The 26,393-nt window shown below is 50.9% G+C and overlaps 1 protein-coding gene across 8 annotated transcripts in view; it reads left to right on the top strand.

The window, feature by feature from the left end:
• SH3PXD2A (SH3 and PX domains 2A) overlaps positions 1 to 26,393 on the top strand; it is a 240,117-nt gene that overhangs the window by 95,811 nt on the left and 117,913 nt on the right. For 7 of the 8 annotated variants that reach the window (XR_009053830.1, XM_057735798.1, XM_057735797.1 and 4 more), the window contains one exon: positions 25,879 to 25,955. Coding sequence is in view for 6 of the 8 variants with exons in the window: in XM_057735798.1 (XP_057591781.1) it covers positions 25,879 to 25,955 (77 nt within the window). In the remaining 2 variants the exon portion in view is untranslated. Of the gene's footprint in view, positions 1 to 25,602; positions 25,621 to 25,878; positions 25,956 to 26,393 lie in introns of those variants that run through there. The other variant, XM_057735796.1, reaches the window with a different exon arrangement.

The following is a 26,393-nucleotide window of genomic DNA, read 5'->3' on the forward strand; positions in this document are numbered from 1 at the left end:
GGCACGTGGGCTTAGTTGCTCTGCGGCATGTGGGATCTTCCTGGACCAGGGCTTGAACCCGTGTCCCCTGCATTGGCAGGTGGATTCTTAACCACTGCGCCACCAGGGAAGTCCCCACATCTTTTATAACGGGCAGTAAGCAAAACTACCCCTTTTGCTCTGGAGAGAGACTATCCCAATCTCTCAAGGCTCTATGCAAACTTGCTGTTTGCTCTAGAGCAAGACACTGCCTCTGTCTTCTAAAGCTGTTTTCTATACAAACACCTTTGAAAAGATAATCCAGAATGAAAGGCAGGTAGTGCTTTGTTGACAAGACATGTAGAAGTACAAGAGAGCCAGAGAGAACTGTCTCACAACAAGTGTATCTGGTGCTTTCTGGGGTCTCCTGCTTTTGGAAGGGGTAGACAGAAGTGAAGTTCTTTAGGATACTGGACCAAGCATGATGGGATGGGCAGCCTACTGTTTACGTGGAACTTTCTGCTTTATTTTAAAAGACTATTGTGGAAAATCCATCTCCTGTTGCCCATCCTGGGATTGGAGTAGATTTCCTGTATATCTTGCAGTTGCCAGCCCAAGGAGGCTCCCTGGGAGGAAATGGTCATTACAGAGTGAAGTAGAGTGTGTAGCTGCTGATGTAAAAGCAAACCACTGCGACCAGGGACCAAGGGGCTTCAGAAGCCAGGCAGCAGAGCAGAAAGAGGTGAACTCACTTGGCAAAGGCTATGCAAGGTCTCCTCCCACTTGCAAGCCATCTTTGTCTCTGTGCTGACTGGTACTGGGCCTCTGAGCTTCCAGAAAGCCCCTTCATCCTAATAGCACAGTCAGTCCCACCCCCAAGTGTACATACTCCTGGATTGGTGAGGCATGGAGAAGCTAGATTGCTTAGGAAGAAAAGTGATTATCACCTTAATCAAAGGAGGTGCCTCCTGCCTGCAGGCAGCCTCGTGACCTCACAAGCTTAGAGGGGTGTATTTTTAGAAAACAGACATGTTTCATTCTTTGGTACCAGCTCACCAGCTTACATACCAGCCCCTTAGTAAAGAGGCAGCCTGGAGCCCCAGTGCAGGAGGGTGCTGGGTGAATTGTAAGCACGGTCTCCAGATCCTTCCTCTCCCTGCCCCCCAGCGCCCTGTGCAGCAGATCCGGTGTTTGTTCCAGCACAGAAGGAAGCAGGGGGGAGGGATGTCTTTAGCTAGAGCTGGTCCATGGCACAGGGGAGAGCTGACCCTCTCCCTGGGCTGTAGGCCGTTCTGCTTGTCCCCACCAGGCATCAGCCTGAGAAAGCCCTTCCCAAAGGGCCTGGGAGGCTGTGAGGGAATCAGCAGCTCAGAGACACTGGCAGGTGCTGCAGCCCCCAAGGGAGAGGGCCCTAGAGGTTTCTGAGTCCCACTGATGACCTGGGATGGCAAGAAACGGCAAACCTACATGATGAAGGAGGAAAAATAGGGTCTGCTGGTAATGCCAGGGTTTTCAAAAGATCAACAAGATTAGAGGCCTAAGAGGCACCGTGTGTTGTTTTAAAAGCAACTTTCCTCTAACCTTCTCTGGAAGTGCTGGGTCTTCTCTTGCTGTAATTACTGCCCCTACCTCCCCACATCATTCTCTCACTCTGTAATCTGGGGCCAGCGGTTCCCAGGGCCAGCTGTCGGCATCCAGTTCTGAACACTACGTGCAAGAGCTGCGTGCATGCATTCCTGCCGCAGGCATTCATTGAGCAGCTACTACCTGCCAGGCCCAGCTGTAGGCACCGGTGATGTAGCTGAGAATGAGGTAGACTGGGCCCCTCTTCTCAGGAAGTTCACTTCCAGTGGGGAAGTCAGGAAGCAAACAAATAAGCAATTTCCAGTAGTGATAAGTGCCAGAAAGAAAAATAGCCAGACCAAAGGGGGAATGTGTCTGTGGGGGGAGGGATAAATTAGGAGTTTAGGGTTAACATACACACACTACTATATATAAGATATTGGGTTGGCCCAAAAGTTTGTTTGGGACTTTTTTAAGGTGTTATGGAAAAAACCAAATGAACTTTTTGGCCAACCCAATAGATAATCAACAGGAACCTGCTGTTGAGCACAGGGAACTCTACCCAATATTCTGTAATGACCTATATGGGAAACGAATCCGAAAAATGATGGATATGTGTGTATGAATAACTCAATTACTTTGCTATACACCTGAAACTAACATAACATTGTAAATCAACTATCCTCCAATATAAAATAAAAATTAAATTAAAACAAAGACAAAACAAAAAAATATGACTTAGAGTATAAAATTTAAAAAAAAGAAAGAAAAAAGAAACAAAGAAAAATAGCCAGGCCATGTGGCTGCGGCATCTGAGATTAGGTGGTCCAAAAAGGCCGCTTTACAGAGGTGACACCCAAACTGAGCCAGGCGCGGGCAGGTCAGCGCCCGGGACGCCCGGGGCGCCCGGCTGAGGAGCCAGCAAGCTAAGTGGGACAGTGTGGATGTTTAAGAACAGCAAGAAGTGTGTGAAGCAGGTGGGGAGTGTGGGGGCTGAATCGCCACGGCAAGCCAGGCAGACAGGAGTTGTGGAACCAGGGGACTTCAAAGTGTGCCTCCCGTGGCACAGCTGTTCAGGAATGAGGCAGCTCCACACGTGTGTGTCAGCTCTGCCACTTGGCCCGGTCACAGGCCTCCGGGGCCGGTTTCCTCATCTGCCAAACGCGTTGATCATGGTTTGGGACGGTGGTCCAAGCGTGCTATGCCTAGAACGCGCTGTGTGACCTGCAAAGGGAGAGGCTCCCGAGCTGCAAGCCTGGTGGCTCGGCTGCAGGACGCGTGGGTTTCCTTTGCGTGGCCCCCTGCCTGCCTGCCCTCTCCGTGCTGCCTCAGCTCCACAGTTCAGCCCTGATTGCACTTCCGGCTGCTCCTTCCTTCCCTGTGGTAACTTGCAAAGCTGCAAGGAGATTCTTTCTGAAAAGCTGATGATCCAGATGGTTGATTGGGGCTGAAAGGTGGGAGGAGTCTGAGCGTCCCTGGACCCGACGCCATGATAACAGAGCAGGGTCAGGAGCTTCGCAGCTCTAGCTGCAGAGCTGCCAGGTCTCGCTTTGAATAAGGAGCTTTGCAGGAGGCAGCCATTCGAGGGCCCTTTTTACTTTTGAAAGTCAGTGTGGATCAGGCCCCCCAGTCCTCCCCTTGTGTCATCCCCCCAGTTCAAAACCAGGGAAAGAGTCAGGTCACTTCGTTACCACATGCTATGTGTCTTCCTTGTCCAGAGATGATTCTAGAAGGGAATCAGCCTCCTGCATGCCCACCCCAAACTCCCAGGCCTGGATGGAGTGTATCCTAGAGTATCTCCCACAAGAAGCCTCTGACCTAAGCAGAAATGCATTCTTTTCATGGTCTCAGTCCACCTAATTTAATGTGCAGAAAAATGTGCCCTGGATGGGGAGCCAGAGTGCTGGATTCTGGTGTGACTCTTGCTAATCACTGGGGCACAACGTTGCATACGTTAAACTAGAAGTTCGCTAGAGCAACCAGGGATCGTCTTGCATGTTGGCAAAGTCACCAGAGGCCAGTGATTTCGAGTCTCTGTGACATTCATGATCTCCCCTATCCTCTCTCCCCTGGAAATGGTTTGCTTACCTGATGCCCGAACATTCTTTTTCAAGGGTCAAATCCTTTCACTCCTGCTTAGAGGGCACTCAAGTGTGCCCTGGGAGTGGCGCTGTCAGTAAATTCACACTCAGGTGTAGATGACTGTCAGGTCACTTACCTGAGCTCAGGTGTGATAGAAGTGAGAGAGCAAGAGGGCAGCTGAGGCAGAAGGAAGCAGGTGCTGGGTGGGTCCCTGGGGGTGTCGTGAGAAACCTGGCTGATGAGGCCATGTGAGCTTTCAGTGTGGCTGCCACACAGGACCAGGCTGTGCTGTTGTCATGGGCCAGGCTGAGAGGTGAGGATTTGTCCTAGGTGGGATGAGAGACCTCTGAAGGTTTTAAGCTGAGGCCCTGTGATCAGATTTCTATTGATATTTCGAAAGGATCCCTCTGTTGAGCCTGTGGGACAGACTGGAAGGGAAAGGAGCGAGCATGGGCGGGGGAGACCCTTGGAGGTTGGACAGGGCACAGCGAGAGAGGAGGGTAGCTTGGCCCGGGCTGGGCAGTGGCTGGAGGGAAGTAGGTCTGAGATATATTTTAGAGGAACAGCCAGAAGGCTTCACTGGTGGATCAGAGCTGAGGGTGAGGGAGGGGTCGAGAATAACGATGCCCAGGTTCTGTTGGGGGCAGCCCAGCCGGAGATGCAGACCCAGTTTTCCCAGGACTTTTCCCCCTACTCCGGCCTTGGACTTCACCCTGAGGGTGAAAGGAAACTTCCTCCCTCCTCCCTGAGATAGCTGAAGGCTTTGGCACATATGAAAGATGCTTTGTGGTGGGGAGTCCCGCCTCCCTCCCCAGGAGCCTCCGGGCACTAGGCGCTCTGGCTTCTGGGTCCAGGGGGATAGGAGGGGTGGCAGGGATAGTGGTGGTGCAGGAAGAACACTGAGGTCCATTGAGAGGGAGCTCAGGGGCCCCCTTCTTAGGAGGTAAGGGGTGCTGGTGGCAAATCTCCACAGTGTCCCTGGCCTGACCCCTCCACTGCTCTCCAAGGTCACCCCACCTGGACCCAGCCCAAGGACAGAGCCCCAGGCCAGAGCTCTTCCCTGGCAGGAACTGAGCTGACTCTTGGAGATGCCCCAGGCCCATATGAACTGATGCACCATTCATCCAGAGGCCTCCTGGCTTCGAGCAGTACAGTTGCCCTGGGCCCTGAAAACACCTCCTCCCCCTTCACCTCCGCAGCTCCAAGGACTGACGTCCGCTGAGGAGGCCCCAGGATGCCAGGCTGCCCAGCCTGCAGACCACAGTGGGCCTGAGGGACTGGCATGGCCTGAAGGTGGAGTCTGTTCACCTGAATGCACCTTCAGAAGGCAGAGGAGGAAGCGGGAGTCGGCTGGGGGTGGGGATGGGGGGGTGGAGCTGGCAGCCTAGCCCTTCTCTACCCTTCAGGGGCAGAGGGAGTCAGGGAAAAGGGCTACGCTTCTGTTTCCCCCCAGGCCAGAGCGCAAGGGCTGGATTTCCCCTTAGTGAGAAGGAATGGGGCAGATCTCAGGGAGAATTTCCAAAGCTGCATTGCTGAAGGAAGCTGTGTGACTCCTCACCTCTGCTAGCCCCAGAGCGTGGTGGTTCCACACGCCAGCTTTGGGCTCAGACACATCTGGGTTCACATCTGGGTGCTCGTTGTCCGAAACTGTGCTTTTTACAGGATGGAGGCAGATAAGTGTTGCATCTCAGCCCTAGAGGCCTTAAGGTCAAATCTCACCTCAGTTGCTCCATAGCCTAGCCTCGCAACCCAGGGCCAGCCTTATTTAGCATCTCTGCACCTCCATCATGACCCTCACCTGTGAAATACCCCCAGGGCTGTTGAGAGCATCCAATGAAATGTTATCTGAAGTGCACAGCAAGCACTCAATACATGATGGTGATTTGGTGAGTCAGTGCAGGGCTTGACACAAAAGGGTGAGCTGTCTCTCTGGGCTCTTTTCCAAGAGTGAGGTCTTGCTCAAAATGTGGTTCACAGATCAAGAACACAAGCATCGTCTGAGAGCTTGTTAGAAATGCAGCATCTTGGCCCTGCCTCAGACCCACTAAGTTACAGTCTGCATTTCAATGATATGCGCATATGATTTGTATGTGCAGGAAATTTTGAGAAGCACTGTTTTAAGGTCCAGTGAAGCCCCTTGGTAGGCTGGCTGATTGTTTTCAGCACTTCTTGGGTGTCTGATTACATTCAGGCTGTTCACATAATATAAACCACTGAACCTTGTGTCTGTAGGTCAATTTCTGACCTAAAGCAGAGGTGCACGGGAGACGAGGCTTCCCACAGGTAACCTGTGAGGGCCGGTCCGTTGGTCTCACATCCCTACATACACCTGAGTTGCCTGCCTGTTTCTGGGTCCCTGTGGGATGGAGGTGTAAGTCACAGCACAGCCCTCTGTCCCCCATCACCAGCCTAACCAGGAGGATGCTCTGGCCCCAGCCATACTCCATTGTCAGCTGCAAGTCAAAACACTCTCCCCTCCCTTCCAAGATGGGATGAAGTTTGGGGCCAAGGCGATTGCTAAGCCTGTTGTTTCAAAAGTCTCTCTGGATATGGGAGACACTGGCCTAGGAACCACTGGTGTTTTTGAGGGTAACATGGCATGAGTGTATCTAAAGTCTACGTGTCCAGTTGTGTGGTACTGTTAGCAGGGTCTCTTTTTTTTTTTTAATTTTATTTATTTATTAGCAGGGTCTCTTTTAAGGAGTCTCCAGCAAAAAGGTAAAGACAAAAAAAAATAAACCGAGATTTTAAAGGAATATCTTTTGCTCTTCTGTATAAAAAAATTATTGCAGACCTAAGTTTCAAAACAAGCCAAAGGAAGAGAGTTGAGACAAGCCAGTGACTGGTTATTTGGTGCCTTCTCTGATTAGCAAGGTTCTTCTTACTTCTCAGCTTCTTGTTTCTGATCTGAAAGACGAATTTACAACTTTAATAGCTGGTAATTGGTGAAGATGGCTTAAGTAAGACCTGTGTGATTGGCAGAACCCTTCTCTTTCAATAGAAGACTTGCTTTATTTTTATTTATTTATTTATTTATTTATTTGGTTGCACTAGGTCATAGTTGTGGCAGATGGGCTCCTTAGTTGTGGCACGTGTGCTCCTTAATTGTGGCTAGTCCACTAGCTGCAACTAAGGAGCTAAGGAGCCGGGGAGCCACAACTAAGGAAAGACTTGCTTTAGAAAGAGAGCTCACACATGAGCTGAGTGGTCCAGAGATACCTTTTTGTTAAACTGGCTTCAGGAGAAAAGTTGCAAACAGCTTTCTGAGGAACTGTGTGTGAAGCTTGGAACTTTTAACAGATTAAACAGTTATGAATGAGAGAAGATTTCTACTTAAGAATTATGGCTATGTTTATTAAGCACTTACTTTTGCCAGATATTGTGCAAAAGGTTTCATGTGCTTATATTAATCTCTTTTAATGACAGCAACCACACTTTACGGATGAAGACTCAGGCTAGAAGGGGTATGCCACCTGCACTGGAGTGTTTGCATTTCTTTAAACTTTATTTCAAGTTTTGTGTTACGATTTTTTCACTGTGTCAATTAGAGGTTGATCAGTGTTGTCCTTTTAATAAAGTGTCATGTGCTGACAGTAAAGGTCTTATCTAGATGACAGTATTTTCTCAGTTACCTTTCACTTAACCTACTCAACTTTAACCAGCCACCTGGTGTTAGATGCTGGAATTGCAGGCATAGTACCCAAAAGGAATGACTTTTGGCAGCTGGCTTTGTATACACAAATTTATAAACTAACCATGCAGTGACAATCATCACAGATACTGTTTCCTAAACCACCATTTAGGGACTAAAAATAAGAAAGAAGTCCCATTTTACCTTTATTTCTCTATATGACCCTAAAACCAGGACACCAAATAGAACCTTAGGAAATGTCACTTGGTTTTACTTGCTCATTCCTAAAACTGGGTGAGAGAGGAATTCTGAGCCTGCTTTACTGTCCCCAGTTTCTTTTGCTGTGTCCGACAGCTCTTCCGCCATTGGGATGGTCTCCTGTGTGTGGTAATAGATTTCCATTTATTCAGAAAGGAATCAGACCTGGCTTTAGCCCCAGCAGCATGTGACTTGGGGAAAGTCAGAAAATACCTCTGAGCTTCAGTTTCTTCCTCCCTGATCATGGGGACTTTGAAAAGCGGAGTTTTTGAAGATCAGGAACCATGTCTTATTCATTCAGATCCCCCCATGAGCCTGAGTTTCCCCACCTGTGAAACACAAGGATTGGACTTGATACTGTCTAGGTTTTCTCACACACAGTCCCAACATTTTGTCGTCTAATAGCTATTAAGACCAAAGGAATAAATGCCTAATGATGAAATATCATGCAAAAGGGAAAACATTTTAGGGGAACAGAGGTCTTCTAGGCCTACCTCAAATCCCACCTTGTTGGCAGAATGCGGCTGCCTCTGTATAAGGCCAGCTTTGTGTTCTCCCCCAACCCCCATTTCCTTTGGAAAGTGTAGAAAGCCCTCTTGTCCTGAATGCTTCCCCATGAAGAGCTCCTGCTGAAAGGCTGCACACACAGCCAAGGCTTTGACCTTCACCTTTGCCCTGACACACTTGGTAAAAAAGAATTCAGTTCTTATCCTTTCCTCCCTAGGTTCTGGGAGGGGGGCGGGGATCTAGCTAGGGTGAGCAAGAATTCAATGAAAATATAAATAGAAATGTGGCCTATAAATAACACTGCCCCCAAACGTCTGGAGGCATGAATACACCCCGACAGTAGACAGTCACAAGTCACAATGGCCAGGGCAGTGAGTGAGCCTTGTTCGTCTGCTTTGGCGTCTTGGGATACTTCAGACTTGCTGCTGGGGCCTCCTCTCTCTTTTTGGGCTCCAGGGTCACATTCGCCACCCTGGTACCCCTCTTCTGCTAAATTTTTTGGGGAACAGATGCATTCAATGAAGCAAAGTAACATTGCCTTTAGTCGCAGGAGTATGTGACTTGGAGAAAGTCAGAAAGATAGCTCTGAGCTTCAGTTTCTTCCTCTGTGGTCATGGAGATTTTGAAAACTGGAGTTTTTGAAAAGCGGGAACCATGTCTTATTTTATCTTGGTGAAGAGGGTGGAGTCCAGGGCCAGATGGCCTGGGTTCTAACCCCCATATTGCCCCTCACTAGCTGTTTGGTCTTGGGAAAGTTACTTAACCTTGCTAGTACTTCAGTGTCCTTGTTGAACGGACAGGAGTATGGTATCTGCTTTGCTGGGTGGTTATGAGGATTAAGTGAATTAAGATTTGTAAAGTGTTTAAACCAGTACCTGACTCATAGTAAACACATATGTGTTTATTAAGTAAAGAGACAAATCCATGTATTCCCTGTGCCTAGAGTGTTACCTGGCACATAGTAGCTATTCATCAAATGTACCAAGTGAATGACTGAATGGGTCTCAGAGCTGCCTATCTTGCCATCTGCAAAGGCAGTTCAATAAGATTGTGCGTGAGTTCTTTCAAAGCACTGAAATGCTATGCAAATGAAAGCAGGGTTATTAGTCTCACCCACTGGGGTGACAGTTTGGCAGGGGTTCAGGCAGACTCCCATCTTGTCCTTGCTTATTGTCTCTGCCTTGTACATGCTGCATTTTTGTTTGCCTGGGAAAAAAAGCCTGCGCTGAGGCATCTAGGTGGGTAGGAAAGGTGCATTTTCTGACGCAGTGTTCTGTAGCAGCACCAGCCCCTCTGCATGGCCTAGTACTTCTACTTCTTTTAGCGTTAGGCCCACATTTTGGATGATGCTGAAAGGTTCTTCCCAGGCAAAGCAAGCTCTTAAGCATACAAACGACTGGTTGTATAGCATTTTGCTTTGTGCATGTTTTTAACATAAATAAAAGAAAAAGAAAAAGCCTATATTTCTCAAAAAAGCAAACTGAAGTGGACAAAGGAGGAAACAAGTAGAAAAAACACGGAACCAGAAATCCAGTACTGATTCTAGGCCAGGCCTGCCTCAGCTTAGATATGTGATAAGGATCAAACCATCAGCTATCTGAGCCTCTTTAGATCTGTGAAGTAAGTTAGATTAGTTCAGTACTTCTAAGCCTAAAAGGTACATGAGATTCACTTGGAGCAGCTTTATTAAAAATGCAGAACCTCACCCTTCTGTCTAATTCAGGGCGTCTGGGTAAATCCCAGGAATCTGCATTTGTAGTCAATACCCCAAATATCTCTGATTCAGGTAACCTAGAGACCCTCATTCTCTCAAGAGCAGTGCTGGGTCCTGTATCAGTCACCAATTATTGCTGCATAACAAACTACCACCCCTTCCCAAATTTAGGAACTTGAAACAACAATAAATGTTTATTATCTCTCACAATTTCTATGGGCCGGGAGTTCAGGAATGGCTTAGGTGCATGGTTTTGACCTGGGATGTCTCATGACGTTGTGGTCGAGGTGTCATCTGAAGGCTTGACTGGGGCTGGAAGATCCACTGGCAAGATGGCTCACTCAAGTGGCTTGCAGATTGGTGTTGGCTGTTGGTAGGAAGCCTCAGTTCCTTCCTAAGCGGGCCTCTCGTAGGGCTGTTTGAGTGTCCTTACGACTCAGCAGCTGGCTTTCCACAGTGAGTGATCCCAGAGCAAGATCAAGAAGGAACCTGTGATGTCCTTTGTAACCCAGTCTTGGAAGTCACACCATCATTTCCAAAATATCCTATTGACTCCACAGGTCAGCCCTACCCAGTATGGGAGGGAACTGTGTAAGGCGTGAGGACCAGGAGGCCAGAGTCACTAGGGACCACCTTGGAGGCAAACTACCCCAGGCTCCTCTGAGTCCTCACCTCTGTGAGATGGTATCAGTGGTGGCAGCTCTTGTTGTCGGGTTAGGCTTGGGGTAGATATTGGAAGTAAGAAAAACAGCTGAATTGGGGACCCTAGGGAATGCAACCTGTAAGTGCAGAAGCTGCAAAGTCCACCCCAGAACTAGGCTGCCAGCCCAGTCCTGCTGAGTCCCAGCCTAGCCAGGGAGTTTTGCTGTGCAAAGTTGAGCAAGACATGGCCCTCTCTGAGCTCAGCCTCGACCTCAGAAAGTGAGGGGGCTGGACACAGTGACCTCCAAGGTCTCCTGGTTTTACCCCTGGGATCCATCTGGATTGCGGTAGGTGTAGACACTGGTAAGAACACAGGTTTGAACTTGTCCTGTGCGTGCCTGACCAGTGACCAGGCCCAAGTGGGCCCCCCACGGGGTTCAGACTTGAGGAAGAAAGGTCGACGGTACCTGTGTCTCCCCAGGTAAAAACAGTGGTCCTTGGCCTTGAAGATTCAGGAACATATGTTTCTGAAATGTGTAATATGAATGGCTCTGCTCTGCTGTGTGGTCCATGTGATCGAACCCCTGTTACCCATTGTCTGTTCGAGCACCTCATAACCTCCCAACACACTTACACACATACACACACACACACACAAACTCACACACCTCCAGCCACACTGAACTTACTCTAGCTGGTTTCTTTTCTCTCTGGACCTTCGCTCGGGCTCTTCCCTCCTCCTGGAACATTCTTCCCCCTTCCCTTAGCCTGGTGTATTCCTACCACTTTTCAGGCCCGTCTCCCTCCTGTGTGTCCCGATCATAACTGGTCATGCCGTGGCACAGTGCCTACCCCGCCCGTGTCCTCTGTGAGGGCCGGGGCCATGTCTGTACTGTTCACCATCACAGCCCAGTCCCCAGTTCAGCAGGGCACTGGGGAGAGCAGAATGATTAGCCAGGGAGTGAACGATGCATGCTGACCGTGTTTATGGGGTGGGGTAGGGCTGAGATGTACCACCTGGGGAAAGGTACACAGAAAAGAAGGAGCATAGCAAAAGAATTAAGAGGCCAGGCACTTTCAGACTGCCAAAGACAGAGACCATGGCACTTCCAATCCCAGCTCTGCCACTTGCTGGCTATGTGGCTGTGTGACCTTGGGCTGGTCGCTCAATTTTTCAGAACTTCAGTTTATCTATCTGTAAAATGGGAGTAAAAACAGTACCCCATCATAGGTTGTTGTGAAGATCAAATGACAGAATAAATATAAAATACATAGCACAGTGTTTCGCACACACCAAGTACTCAGTGAATGTGATTTATTATTTATGTCATCCTCACCTCCCACGTAGCAGGGTAAGAGGTCACTGAAGAGAGATGATTGTCTGGGCTCAGCTCTACCAACAGAGCCAAAGCTCAAGAAAAACAGGCTTTGGGGAACAGTGTCCACCCCAAGAGAGCCAGACAAGCGCCCCTCCGGCTGGCACGGCCAGGCCTGTGGTTATGGGGCAGTTTTCCAACGGGCCTCTGCATCCTGGGGATTTTCCTCTGCTCAGAGCGTCAACAGTAAACTAGGCCTTTCAGCATCACCCCCTGAACCAGGACTGCCCCTGCCTGCCCCACGGCCTCCTCACCTGGCTGGGCCTCTCTGTTGTGTCTCCTCGAGCCCCGGAGGCCTTGCAGCCCTGGCTGCCCCCTCCTCCCCCAAACCCTTCTTCCCTGCTGTGGGCCATGCCACAGGGAGAGCCTGCCGGGAAGCACTGCCCAGCGTCCCACTGTCCCCTTTCCTGAGGGCAGCCTCCCCTGGCAGGGAGGAGCTGAGGCTGCAAGGGCTGAATAGGGCCCTTTATTCCCGGGCTCCCACAGGGAGGGTGCTGAGCCACTGCCCACCACGCCTGCCACACCCACACCCACACGGAGTGGGGACAGCCTGGCCCTGATGCTGGGCTCTGAGTTAACCACACTCTCTGGCCCCGCTCTGTCTGGGTCCTGGAGGGTGAGTCCATCCCCGCTGCAGCCCTGGACTGGTCCAGCAGGCCCCAGTGTGTGGGGGGCGAGCTACATTTGTGTAGTTCCCTCAGGGGTTCATGCATGCGTGTGTGTGTGTGTTTGTAAAAATAAGAGACAGTCTGGAGCAAGGGTGTGTCAACACACACACTCACACTTATCCATTCAGCAAATGTCAACCAGGGACCACTACCTGCCAGTCCTCATGCTGGGCCCTAAGGATATAGTAGTAAAGGAGATATCATATAAGATATAAGATCTCATATAAAGAGGTAAGATCATAACAAATCACAGTGAAATCTAGGAGGGAAATAGTCAAGGCCTGGGAGAGGGAGGCAGAGTGGTCTGCAAAGACCTCCCTAATGAGGTAACCTGAAGGATGGAAGGCATTAGCCGTGCAAAGGGCAGCAGGAACTGTGTCCCAGGAGAGAGGGTGGCATCCCCGAGGTGGGAAGGTGCTCACTGAAGCCCAGCATGCTGGATGCTGGCCTGATGAGATTGAGATGAGATGAGATGAGATGAGATGAGATGAGATGAGATGAGATGAGATGAGATGAGATGAGATGAGATGAGATGAGATGAGATGGAGAGGGAGGCATGAGTCAGATCCTGCTGGGTCATGGCAAGGAGTTTAGGGTTTATTCTCTTTATTCTCAGTGTTCTGGGAAGTTACTGAAAGGTTTAAAGAAAGGTTTCTTTTTTTCTTTTATTTTTGGCCGCACCGCTCCGCTTGCGGAATCTTAGTTTCCCAACCAGGGATCGAACCCACACCCTTGGCAGTGAAAGCAGAGAGTCCTAACCATTGGACTGCCAGGGAATTCCCAAGAAAGCCTTCATTTTAAGATATTTTTAAATATTTTTAAATTTGGCCACTGGGTGGAAAATGGACTAGTAACGGGGACGCAGGAAGGATTGGTGACAGACCCAAGGTCACCATACAACTTTTATGGGCAATGCCAAACATCAAGTGACTTCTCCTCCTCCTTCTCTGTAACAGCAGGCATCTTGTGTCGCTCTTCTGCTGTGTGCCCAGCATTGTGTGCGGTGTTTGTCCCAAGTGCTGTTTCTAATCCACATCCCAGCCCTATGATCCCACTTACCTTATGAGAAGCCTGATGTTCAGGCAGCTTAAGGTTCCCAGGACACAGAGGTTTTGAAGACCTGGGGCCTCTCAGCTCTATAACACACACTCTGATCCTGCTGCTGGCAGCTCAACGGTCCTAGATTTTGATTTTTTTTTTTTTTAACCTTCCCACCAGACCAAGAGTAGAAAAACATAGCTGAAAGGTGAAACCAGACTAGTGTGACTGTGGCTGGGAAGGCCAGTGCCCTTGGCCTTTGCCACCTGTTCCACCATTGAAGTCAGTATTACATGTGTTTACCAGGCACCTTCCAGGGTGTGCTCAACCCTGTCCAAACTCAGCTCTGAATGGGGCCATAGCCCGGGCCCTAAGGAACTCCAGTGGTACCCAAGTAACGATTGTCCTCAGCGTGGCCACTTTAAGTACTGTTGTATTTAATACAAAGCCTTTTCCTTCCCTGAGGCTAAGGGCCACCTTGGAGGTCAACTGTGATGTTCTCTCTGCCTCCCAGAGTCAGGCTGGGGCAGCTCACATTCCATGCCAGCCCACAGTGCCATCATGGCCAACTTCCTTCTCAGATTTGATATCTGTTGGAAATCCCTAGATGCTGGCCACCTTATAGGAGATTCATAAGACCTGGGCTCCTCTAAAATAAGATCTTATAGCTAATTAAATATCTCCAGTCTATGTTAGGGCTAAAAACCAACCCGGGGAATTCTCCAGTGCAAGGGAGAATAAGTCAGGAAATTCAGGGTTTTTTTTTTTTTTTTTCTGTTTCCACTGTTCTTCCCACACCTAACCTTGTAGGTGAGCATTTATTCCTTGTCCAATTAATGACAGTTAACAAGTCAAACATGTGTTCACATTTCACAAAAAAAGGGTCCTAATTCCAGGGATCTACATTCACTATGCATTTAAATTTGCTGTAACTTGAATCAAATGATAAAGTATATATTTTTAAGTAAAAGAAAATGAAAGTAAATATCATGAAAAGCAATAAATGTGCTAGCGTCCCCTCTCTGCAATAGACATCACCCAGTCAGTCTAGAGGTCTAACGTCCAGACCAGCAAGAAGTACCAACAAACCCCACTTAAAACCTGTTCCGGCGCAGTGAAGGTCTCCTGGGGGGCAGGCAATGCTCTGTTTCTCGGCCTGGGTGCTGGTTACAAAGGTGGGTACAGTTTGTGAAGTTCATTGAGTTTTATACATGCATATGTACTTTTCTATATGTATATTATATTCCCCCCAGAAAAGGTTTTTGGTGGTTTTTTTTTAGAAAATAAAGAAAAAAATTGTTCTGGTCCCATAACTCTGTAAGGCCATTCAAAAAACCTTCGATTCCATTTGGTTCAGTAAAGATGTATTAAAACCTCTCATATGCTGGGACTTGGTACTTTACTTCTGGCAGACACCCGTAAATCCCCCCTGGTCCCACTAAGGATGGGGGAATGAAAGATTTTGTTCGCTTACGCCTGGCCTGCACTGGGTATGGGAACCTCCACACTTGGGAGATGACTTTTCCCTCCTAGGTGTGCCAGTGCTTACTGTCAGCGTGCTGTGGCTGCAAGAGGGTGAAGGTTTCAATCGGTGGCGAAACCCCAGTGGATGTTTGCAGATCTGTCTCCCTGAGCGTGTGGGACAGGGAGCGGAGAGTACCTGTGTGAGTTACCCCAGAGCGCCCGGGATGGGCGGATGGAGTGAGTTAATGCTGTCTCCGTCGCATCACGTTCTCTCCTCTTTGAATTGGGCGAATGGAGGAAGAGGAGAAATGGGAGCTGCGTGGGAGACACGGTGTGTTTAGGGGGCAGGGTTTGAATCAGGGAATGTTCTGCAGGCTGCAGGGAGTTCGTGCTCAGCTTTGGGTGGGGAAGCCAGGTGGAAGGGTGCACAAGGAGCACTACAGTGCCTGGACCCCGTGTGCCCTTTGAGGAGCTGGGCCAGGCCAGGTTGTGCCGCCACCCCACCCCACCCCACCTACTTGAGTGGGAGCGGTCAGCTCAGAAGAGAGCCCATTTGTTCAACATTTATTATGGGCTGCGCTCTGTGTTAAATGCTTTTATACACTGTTCATTGATTGCTTATGATCATCCTTTGAGTTGGGCGTTACTATGCCCATTTTGCAGTTTGAGAAAACTGAGACTCAACTAAGTTGTGACTTATATCACACAACAGTAAATGGCAGAACTATAGGTGCTAGTCAGGAGCCTCCTGGTGACAAGGACTAGACCCATCTCAATCTGGTTTAAGAAAAGAAAAGAAAAGGAAATTTATTGGCTCATATAACTGAAAACTTCAGGGGGAATTGTTTCAGGCATGGCTGGATCTAGGTGACCAAATCACGTGTCTCTCTAGCTCTCAGCTTTGCTTTCTTCTCTGGTGACTTCATTCTCAGATAGGCTTTCCCCAAATGGCGATGGAGATGTGCAAAGAAGCTTCCTAGCAATTTAGGGCTTACAGTTTATGAGTTAGCAGCCCTTGTGGAAAGAGCACTTCTCTTTCTGGCAGTTCCACCAAAAGTTCCAGACCGATTCTCACTGGACCAACTAGCGTCACATGCCCATGGCTGGACTATACTGATTGGTAACTCCAGGATTCTGGAATAAGATGAGCCCTCCTAAAATCATGCAGCCTGAGAAGGAAGGAGGGATTGTTCCTCAAAAGAAAATTTAAATTTGTAATTTAAATGCTGACAGGCAAAACCCACAAACGCTTACCGTGCAAGACTCTAAGCTGAGGCAGGATCTTGGCATGGATTTGGAAGCGAGAGATTCCAGACTCAGGGCATGGAGTCTGGAGCCCTTGGGCTGTGGACCTTCACCATTGGGACCATGTCCTACCAGAGGCTGTGTGTACCCACTGCTTCTAGCCTCAGCATCTGGGCTTCACCCTAGCCCTCCCCCAGCCCAACTGGCCTCTTGTCCCTACTGGTACGGGTCAAGCGTAAGGAAAGCCAGGTGTAGCAGGTGAGAAGCAGGATTGGGTGGCAGAGTGCAGTCTGAACCATGCACAAGACCACAGATAGTGGGGGTGTCATCTCAGCCACATCAGAGGCTGAAAGCAGGTGAGCCAGTGGCCTGCTGTCCCCAGACTGCAGCAGGGCAGAGGTGGCACACTGGCTTCAGGGGCTGCTCTGCAGAGACAAGCAGGGGCCTGCCCTCCAGCCGCAGTCAGGAGACAGCTGAAGGTCGAGGGCAGGACCAGCTTGCAGGAAAGTGGGAAGCCAGCACAGGATGACTTTGAGTGTTTCTCCATTCTTCTCCCCTCCGCCTGTCGTGTTGCTGTCCCTCCAGGCCTCTGTACTATCCCCAACCTGACCCTGTTGTCCAGTGAAAAGCTGATGTTTCTTCATACTCAGGTCTGAATGACTAACAAGGCTCTCTGTCATTGTCCAGGGAAGGTTTCTATATCTTAACCAAAATCTTACATCAAAGAAACGAAATTCGGATTCTGTAATCTGAGGCATCAGAGAAGTGGCCTGTGAGGTTGGTTGGTTGTATTTTGAGGGGGGTATTCTGTGGGCCCAGAGCCTACCTGCCAGGTAGCTGCATGCTCTAAACCATCAAAAGTCCCAGGCTGATTCCCACTAGAGCCACGTGGGTCCCTGCCTACGGAAGTTACTCGTGACATTGGGGGTCGGTATCAGCCCCTCTGAAATTCAAGGGCTGAAAATGAAGGAAGGGTGTTTGTTTTTGTTTTTCATGCCAAAGGAAGAGCCATGAGCACGTACATGCATTAGGGTCTCCTGGTCCTCCTGCGCCCAAGGCTCTTCATTTGAGAGCGTCTGTCTTCATCAATCTGTCAGCAACACAACAGTTTGAGGCGCCTGATCCAGGCCGTCGAACACAGCGTTCGTTTTCTGGCCTGACCCACTTCACACAGGGACCCACGCCAGGCTGTAAGCCTGCAGAAAGCTGGGAGAGTGGAAGATTCATTATTCCTTCTTCCTCCCCGTAGGCATTGCCTGTGTCTTGCCACCCTGTCTTAGTCCGTTCAGACTGCTGTCACAGAATACCACCACCTGGGTAGCCTATAAACAACAGACATTTATGTCTCACAGTTCTGGAGGCTGGAAGTCTGAGGTCAGGGTGCCAGTGTGGCCAGGTGAGGGCCTTCTTCCAGGCGGAGACTTCCTGGCGTATCCTCACATGTCAGAGGGGCTAGCTCTTTGGGGCCCCTCATATAAGAGCACTAATCCCCTTCAGCAGAGCCCCACCCTCGTGACCTAATCACCTCCCAAAGGCCCTCCTCATTACCATCACCGTGGGCATTAGGGTTTCAGCATGAATTTCGAGGGGCACAGATATTCAGCATACGTGTCCTTTTGAGTAGAGTGGTGGGGGGGAGGTCCCTCTAGTAACCCTCACATCGTCTTTCCTCTAATTGCTTTGGGAAATTTGTCTCTCCTTCCCTGGTTGCCACATTAGTCTGCAGAGCCAGAGAGGACCCCTCGCCCCCATTCACTCAGCTTTCAGATCCTCGAGCTTGTCTCTCCTGTCTCAGGCTCCAGAGACTCTTGACCCATTCTCTCTAGACACTGCCCCATCCCTCCTGAGGGTATCAGGCAATACCACATTCCTTACACCCGGCTCTATGCCAGGTATTGCCAGGGATGAAGGGAGTGTAGAAGGTCATCCCTGCCCTCAGGGCGAGTGCAAGGGAATCCAAGACTCTCTCAGATGTCTGGTCAGCCGTGTGGACTCTCCCGTAACCCCTGTAGTGGGTTGAAGAGTGGCCCCAAAAAGATATATCCAGGACTTCCTAGGTGGCACAGTGGTTAAGAATCCACCTGTCAATGCAGGGGACATGGGTTCGAGCCCTGCTCCAGGAAGATTCTACATGCCACAGAGCAACTAAGCCTGTGCACCACAACTGTTGAGCCTGTGCTCTAGAGCCCATGAGCCACAACTATTGAGCCCTTGTGCTGCAACTTCTGAAGTCCATGCACCTAGAGCCTGTGCTCCGCAACAAGAGAAGCCACGGCAATGAGGAACCCGTGCATCACAATGAAGAGTAGCCCCCACTTGCCACAACTAGAGAAAGCCCATGTGCAGCAACAAAGACCCAATGCAGCCAATAAATTAATTAATTAAATTAAATTAAATTAAAAAAAAAAGATACGTCCACATCCTAACCTCTGGAACCTGTGACTATGACCTTATTTGGAAAAAGGGTCTTTGCAGATTTAATTAAGTTAAGGATTGTGACATGAGGTCATCCTGAATTTAGGGTGGGCACCAAACCCAAAGACAGGTGTCCTTACAAGAGAAAGGCAGAGGGAGATCTGAGACACAGGCGGGCGGTGGGGGGCAGGCATGTGAAGGCAGAGGCTGGAGCGAGGCAGCTACAAGCCTAGGGAGCCTGGGGCTGCCCAGAGCTGGAAGAGTCAAGGAAGGATTGTTCCCTGGAGCCTTCAGAGGCAGCTGGGCTCTGCTGACTCTTTGATCTCAGACTTTTGGCCTCATAACTGGGAGAGAATAAATTTCTGTTGTTTTGAGCCACCAAGTTTGTGGTCGTTTGCTACGGCAGCCCTGGGAGCCAGATACACTCCCTTCTCCTTCTCGTCCTCAGATCCAATTAGATGTGCAGGAGTGTCGTTTGTGAAGAACGAGGCCTCTGCGCCATGCGGTCCGTGGGCCTTGGGGCCCACCTGTGGTCTCCCTGTACCTTAGGCAAGTCCCTGTGATGCTCCAGGATCTCTGGGCTGCACTGGAGGGAGAGAGGTGGGAGTGTCCGTGTCCTCAGAGGCCGGGGTGGCTGAGGGGAGTTGGCCTGTGCATCTCACTTCCTGGGAAGGTGAGAGGGGGCCCTAAGGATGGTAGCTCCCTGACAAATTCTCCACGACAGCAGGAGAGGGAGGGCGAGAATGGGGTGACTGCCAGTGGTCCAGGAGGCTGGCAAAGGAAGGCGAGGCCGGTATTCAAGGAAGGCTTCATGGAGAAGGCCTTCAGAGATGGAAAATGAGCCTTAGATGGGGAAGGATTTGGGTCAGCGGCCCAAGAGTGCTTAGAAGAAAACCAAACTCCTTTCTGGCTTATAAGACTCCTTGACGGGCTTCCTAGGTGGCGCAGGGGTTAAGAATCCGCCTGCCAATGCAGGGGACACGGGTTCGATCCCTGTCCTGGGAAGCTCCCACATGCCACGGAGCAACTAAGCCCATGCTCTACAACTATTGAGCCTGCACTTTAGAGCCTGTGAGCCACAACTATTGAGCCTATGTGCTGCAACTACTGAGCCCATGTGCTGCAACTACTGAAGCCCACATGCCTAGAGCCCATGCTCCACAACAAGAGAAGCCAAGGCAAAGAGTAGCTCCCACTCACCACAACTAAAAGAAAGCCCGCGCACAGCAAAAAAGACCTAACACAGCCAATTAAATAAACAAACAAATTAATTAATTAATTTTAAAAAATTCTTAAAAAAAAAAAAGACTCCTTCATGAACTCTTTTCTGTCTTCCAGCTTTGCTCTGTGATTGCCTCTGGCTGAGCCCTCTTGCCCCAGAGCTTTGCATGGCTGGCTCTTCTCCTCCTCAGGGTCTCCCCTGAAATCCGAGCTGCATTGCCCCACCCCCAGCCACACCCCTTCCCATTACCTTGTTATATTCTCTTTATAGAGGTGGAGGGAGACATATGTGTGTAACCAAACTACTTACTAGATATGAACATTGTATACTGTATCCCTTCCATATACACCTCCTCCCCAATTGGAAAGTAAACACCTTTAGAGCAGGTGTCTTGTCATCTGTCTTGTCAACTGCAGTGCTCTCAGCACTGGAGCAGGCCCTCCATCAAGACGGATGGGTGGGTGGGTGGCATTCCAGGTGGCAAAAAAAAAAAAAGCAAGAGGGAGTTGTATGAGGATGTATGTATGCACACATATATGCTGTGAATTTTGAAGAGGAGAAGCTGCTAAGAATAGATGAGCCTGAACAGACCAAAAGAGGTCCTGAGGTCAGCCCTCTCCTATTTCCCCTTTAGCCAGTGTCCTCTTATTGCTGCTGTGCAGTGGGTACTTGCCCTTTTGTCAGAACACGTGCCTGGTTCCTGGAGTTTTCTCAGGCTCTTCACGGCTAGGATGGGGGCTCCCTAGCCAGGGGCATTATGTCTGGTGTTTTTGCTCTTCCTGTGCCCCTGGCTCCCTGACTCCTGCTTAAGGAATCCCTCATGGAGACCACATTTTACAAGGAGGAGCCTGGGCTGCGGCCGGCCTCAGGGGTTAACTGCTCTCGGAAGTTTCTGCCTTTTCTTTAACCACTTCTCCCTACCAGTGAGAAGGAGCCACGTCCTCACCACTCACCTTCTTGAAATAATTCATTCTCTAGAAGCAGATGCCAACTACTAAGACCCCTCAGGTGGCACTAAGATGCTTTCTTAAGTGCCTGGTCTCCTGCATGGGAGGGAGAAACACCTCTGCCCCCAAGCATGGGGACCTTCCTGAGTCAGTGCCCCACCTGTGTGTCCTGGCCCAGAGGGGACTCTCGTGGTGAGAAGGTCAGGCCGGATTGGGGGTGGGGCAGAGCCAGCCTCCCCCAGGCGATGCCCTCCCTCTTGTGAGGGTGAGCATCCCCCTGGTCCCACTGGGCTGGCACTTGCTCAGCCAGGGTGGGGACAGGGGTGCAGCAGGAAGGGCCCTTTAAAGGCCAGGGAGGTTTGCTGTTTCGGAAGCTCTTTCTCCCCAAGTCCACGAGCCACTAGGTCACCTCTCCTTCCCTGCTTTGTTGGTCCATTGGTCCTTTCACCCTCATTCCCCCTTCACTCTCATCCATTCACTTGTGTGCCTGGGGCATGTCCTGTCCTCCGTGATTATTGCTCTCGGGTCATCCTCAGTCAGCCGCCGAGGCAGCTGCTCCCCAGGCCCCAGCCCAGCACCTGACATGGAGGAGACGTTAATCGCGCTCCCATCACACACACAAGAGAATCCTAAGTGGCTCGCGCGGCCTTACGTGATCTGAGCCCAAACAGCTCTCTCCCTCTCACTTTCTGAGCTCTGAAACCAAGGTTGAAATCCCAATTCAGCCACTTTATAGCTGTGTGACTTTGGACAGGTCCTTCAGCCTCTCTGAGCCACCAGCTCCTCCTGGGCAAAGTGCGGACAATAAAAGCACTCGCTTTAGCTCTGAATAAAGCCAGAGAACCCAGTGGAAAGCTCTTAGCCTGTGCCTGACAGCAACCAGCGCTCAGCCACTGCTGCTGGTTGCCTCACTCCCCTGCACCTCTCAGGAACCCCACCCCCCGAGTGCATCCTAGGACTGGGGACAGAGCAGCCACAGAGGCCCGGCCCTTCAGCCTCCAGGTGAGAAGGCAGAGGCCCCGTGGAGGGTCACACGGCCCAGGCCACACGGCCCAGGCACGACTTGAACCCAAGACTCCAGCCGAGGCCCCTGCTGGTCCCATCCTCCCAGCGCGGCCCAGAGTGTCTTCCCAGAGGGGCCTCCACTTACACGATCAGACCCTGTCGGGCTCCACAGCTCTCTTCTCCACGTTCAGGAATGAGTTGGTCCTGAGGTCGATCTCATGCCCCGTGATCCTTAGGACACTTATCATATTTCTGGGGCTGCATCTACATGGCTTTGAAGGCTCTGGCAGGACCCTTGCCTGGCCCTGCTGTAAACGGGCTGAATTACATTTACAAGAGGCCTTTAATGCCCTGTGGTCCCGGCTTCCTTAATGGGGATGTTCCTCCTCCTTCTTTTTCTCTCTCTCCCTTTTAATATGGTCACTGGTTTGGCTTGCAGAGTGCGGTTTGGATTCCTAACAGAGAAGTCAAGACCATAGAATCCCTTCCAGATCTTCCCTCCCTCCTCCTCCCCCTCCCCTGCTCCCAGCCGCCTGTGCCAAGGCCCCAAAGAAAGAAAACGTTGCTCCTGTCAGGATTTCAGCGAGAAGGAGAGAAGCCCTGTTGGAATTCCAAAAACTCAACTGGGAAATGGCTTGTACAGAAATTCTCCTCTGACTTTGTACCTGCAACAGACCCACAAGCCTTATGGAAGAGATGGGAGATGTCCAGCCCGGAGGCATGGCCGCCTCACTTGCAGAGGGTGGGTTTGAGGGGCAAGGCAGGGTCCTATGCCAGCGTGGATCAGGAGCCCTCCCACCTCTCTCCCCACCGCCTACACCTCAGCCCTCCCTTCAAAACTTCTGCACCTCTGGAGGCCTTAATTGTGCCTTCACTATTTGTTTTTTGCTAGTTCTGTCTCTGCAGCTGGAACAGGTCCTATCTGATCTCTTTATGTCTATTGATCTATCTATATCTGTATCTGTGTCTGTATCTGTATCTACATATCTCAGGAACATCAAACCCAATCAAGAGGCTTGGCCAGCCTTGAGATGGGGGTCTGGGAGGGGAAGCTAGTTTGTCTCCCCATCTCTCTGCTTTCTTTTTTGTCCTCCAACAGAGTGAGAAAGGACAGGAGTGCTGTTTTTGGAGCGTGGATAAGTCACATTTTCCTCCTTTGAAAGAAGCACAGGGCAGAGCCAGGTCTGGGGGCCACACCGCACCCCCCAACCCCGGTCCCTTCTGAGCTCTTTACCTCCTAGCAAGTCCTCCATGTTCTTGTGAGATATGGCTTGGCTGCTAGCGTCACTGGGCCTGGGTGGCCTCCAGCACCTGACAGCTAACTGGCTCCGGTAGAAGGCCCAGAATCCCACCCCGGGGCCGCCTGTCATTTTGTCAGTCAGTCCAGAGAGCAGGTCTCCTCCCACCACGTGTTTATTTCACACGCCATCCCCTTGGCTGCACACATGGGCTCATGGGGCCCGCAGGCAATGGAGTGACACACAACCAGAAAAGGGTAGGAGGCAGGGAGGCCAGGAATACCAAATCTGTGACATCTTCCCCCAATGGAAGGCGGCGTCTCCCATGTCTTGATAAATCGTGTTTTATCTCCTTTCAGACGGAACATGTGGAAGAGCCCATTTCTCTTTGATGACACTGTCCAGTCTGTACAGTGTCATCGCTCTGCCGGGGACACGGCCCCTGTACCAGGCTTCCTTGAGAAAGGGAAGGAGGAGAGCTTGAGGGAGCATATGGGAGAGGGAGGGAGGTGCGCGGACCAGCACGCGCCTATTGGGCATCTGCTGTATGCAAAGCCTTGTGCTGAGTGCAGCGTGGCGCCAAGGGGAGGAAGCAGCTGCAGGAGGGGCCTCTGGTTCACACTGAGTGCGGAGGGATGAGAGACGCGAATGGGCCGCAAGTCACACGCGACTTGACGAGTTGGATGCTCCACGGTCTGGCTGGAACAGGGCGGGTGACCAGCACCTATGGTGACAGGGAAGTCAGGGGTGGCTGTAGCAGCTGCTTCCAGGGCCCCCAGGTCCCATCTCCTCCACCTGCCAGAGGCTGCTCACGGGGACACCGGGGGGCTTTGTTCTAGCCGGGAGCATACTTGGCCAGAGGCGCCAGGAAAGCAGTGCTCTCCGAAGCTCAACGACAAGCAGGGATTTGGTGGGAAACAGCCCGGCCTCCTCACCCTTGGTTGGGATGCCTCTGCCGCGTGTTCTGCGTGGTCCCCGGAGTTCCTCAGCAGAACTGAGCTGCCATCACCCGCTGTGATTAACTGGCTAGACTGACACTTCCTCGCCTGCCCTGACTTACTTCCCCACTTCCCTACTGGTACTTGCAGGGATCGCTTCCCAAATAAGCAACTTGCACTCGCTTCAACAACCTAAACCAAGGCAATGCTTAGTACTTCACTTGGACCTTGATAGAAGAAGCTTAAGTAGATTAACACACAGTCTACATATTTGTTCACTTGCAGTGGGAATCATCTCATTTAGGACTCCAGTAATGCGAGGGATGAAAATCCATCTCCAACAAGTTTCAGTTAAAAAAAAATGTTATTTTATATAAGTGAAAAGTACCAGGTAGACTCTGGGTTCAGGAACAACTACATCCAGCTGCTTAAGCGATGTCAAAGGAATCTGTCCTTCACCATCCCTCGGCACTGCTTTTCAATCATTCAAGAAACATTTATTGAGGGAATTCGGAGCCAGTGGTCAGGGCTCCAAGCTTTCACTGCCAAGGGCGTGGGTTCAGTCCATGGTTTGGGGAACTAAGATCCTGCAAGCAGCATGGGGCAGCCAAAAAAAAAAAAAAAAGATAAGAAACATTTATTGAGCACCTACTCTGTGCCAGGTTCAGATCCTTTCTCTTGGTTGGTTTCCTTTTCAGGCAATAGTAAGGACGGTCACTAGGAGCTCCAGACTTTCATCCTGCCAGCTCAGCAACTGTGGAGAAAACTGTGGGAGCAAGAGGGTGCCAGCAGAGGTCTCAGGACCGACCCTCCTTGGCCCAGATCAGTTCCCCTGCCCATCTCTGAGCCAATCGCTGTGACTCTGTGTGGCTAGGCTGGGTCAGATGCTTACCATTGTTGCCAGGGCATGTGGTCAGCCCCATTTGAACCACAGGGACCAGGAATGGAGGGAGGCTGTCCAGAGGGGAACTGGGTGGTCCTGGACAAGAGGTGCCTGTTACACATACGAGGTGAGCACCTCACCACGTGCTGGGCTACATGGGCCCTGAGAGGAGTCAGACAGGCCCCTGGTGGAGCGGGCTCACAGATGTAATACACGGCAGAACGTGTCGAGTGTCTTAGGGATGGACAAAGTGTGTGGGTGTTCCAGAAAGAGGGTGATTAGTCCCAGCTCAGCAGTCAAGGAGGTCCTTCTAAACAGGAGGCATTGGCCTAGACACTGATGGCCGCTGGGCACAGAAACATCAGCTGTGTTAGGCCTTGAATGTCAAACCAAGGGGTTCAGGTTCTAAATTTAACCAATTGTAAAAGGCCTAGGCATTGATCTATTTGTTATCATGGAAACTGGCTGGTTCAGAAGAGCCTCCTGGGAAGGTTTGGGGGCTGGCATTTCCTGTAAGCCTTGCCTATACCTATAGCGGGGTACACCAGCCCAGCTGCAGGAGCCTGCACGGCTGGAGGCCAGTCAGGCTGGGGCAGCCATGCTCCCTTGCATTGGCCTGAGCCTGCCCTGGAAATAGCCACCCAACCTAACTAAGAATAGGAATTCCTGCCCGGCTGGCAGGAATGAATGCCGATTTCTCAAGGAGGGGTGGGCCTGGAAACAAAGCATACTGTGTGGGTTGGGCCACCCTTTGTACTTATTTGCGAGGTCACTTGAGAGCCGCACCCGCGTCAGGGCATGGATTCCGTCTTCAGACCCAGACAAGGTGATTTGGCCAAGGTGGCTACCTCCGGGGCTCCTCATCTGCCCGAGAGGTCCTGGGCCCTCAGCCTGGGGTGCCTCCTACCCCCAGGGAGAGGTGACCACTCCTCTCTTGTTTCCTTGGCAACGGGCAGAGGTAGTGGCGTTTGGTGGCCAGCTAAGATGCTGAGAAGCCAAGGGAGAGGGAATGAGAAGAGAGGGTCCCGGGTCCCTCTGGCAGCTTTACCCGAAATCACCCCACTCACGAGCGTCTTTCTTCCAGGCAAAATCCTCTTCCGGAGAAGCCACATCCGGGACGTAGCTGTGAAGAGGCTGAAGCCCATCGATGAGTACTGCCGGGTAAGTGTGTGTCGGGGCGGGGGAGGGGCAGTCCATTTGCAGAGAGTCTGTCCATCTGTGAAGGAAGGTTGTCTGTACAAACCCCTCTGCTGTGGTTTAGTAGATGGCATCCTGAGGCCTGGCATTTCCTTGCCAGAGGGGTAGGTGTGGATGTCCCTCGGGGAGGGGTCACCCAGGCCTAGGCCATCTCTGGGGCATGAGGGCTGCTGGGCTCACAGCTGAAGCCTCTGCTCCTTTCAGGATGGGTCCGTGTTTACAAAACACTCCTTTAAATCACTTCCACCGGCTTGGGAGCTCCGTGAAGGGCCTCTGCTGAAGGGATTCTGTGTGTGGCATTTTGCTGTATACAGGAGGACTCTTTCTTTGAATTCCCTTTGGGACATATTTGAAATCAGTCCTGAGTTCAGTAGCCTCGGAAATGCATGTTTGTTTATTCAC

This window comes from Hippopotamus amphibius, chromosome 5 (assembly GCF_030028045.1).
Source record: "Hippopotamus amphibius kiboko isolate mHipAmp2 chromosome 5, mHipAmp2.hap2, whole genome shotgun sequence".
Lineage (NCBI taxonomy): Eukaryota > Metazoa > Chordata > Mammalia > Artiodactyla > Hippopotamidae > Hippopotamus > Hippopotamus amphibius.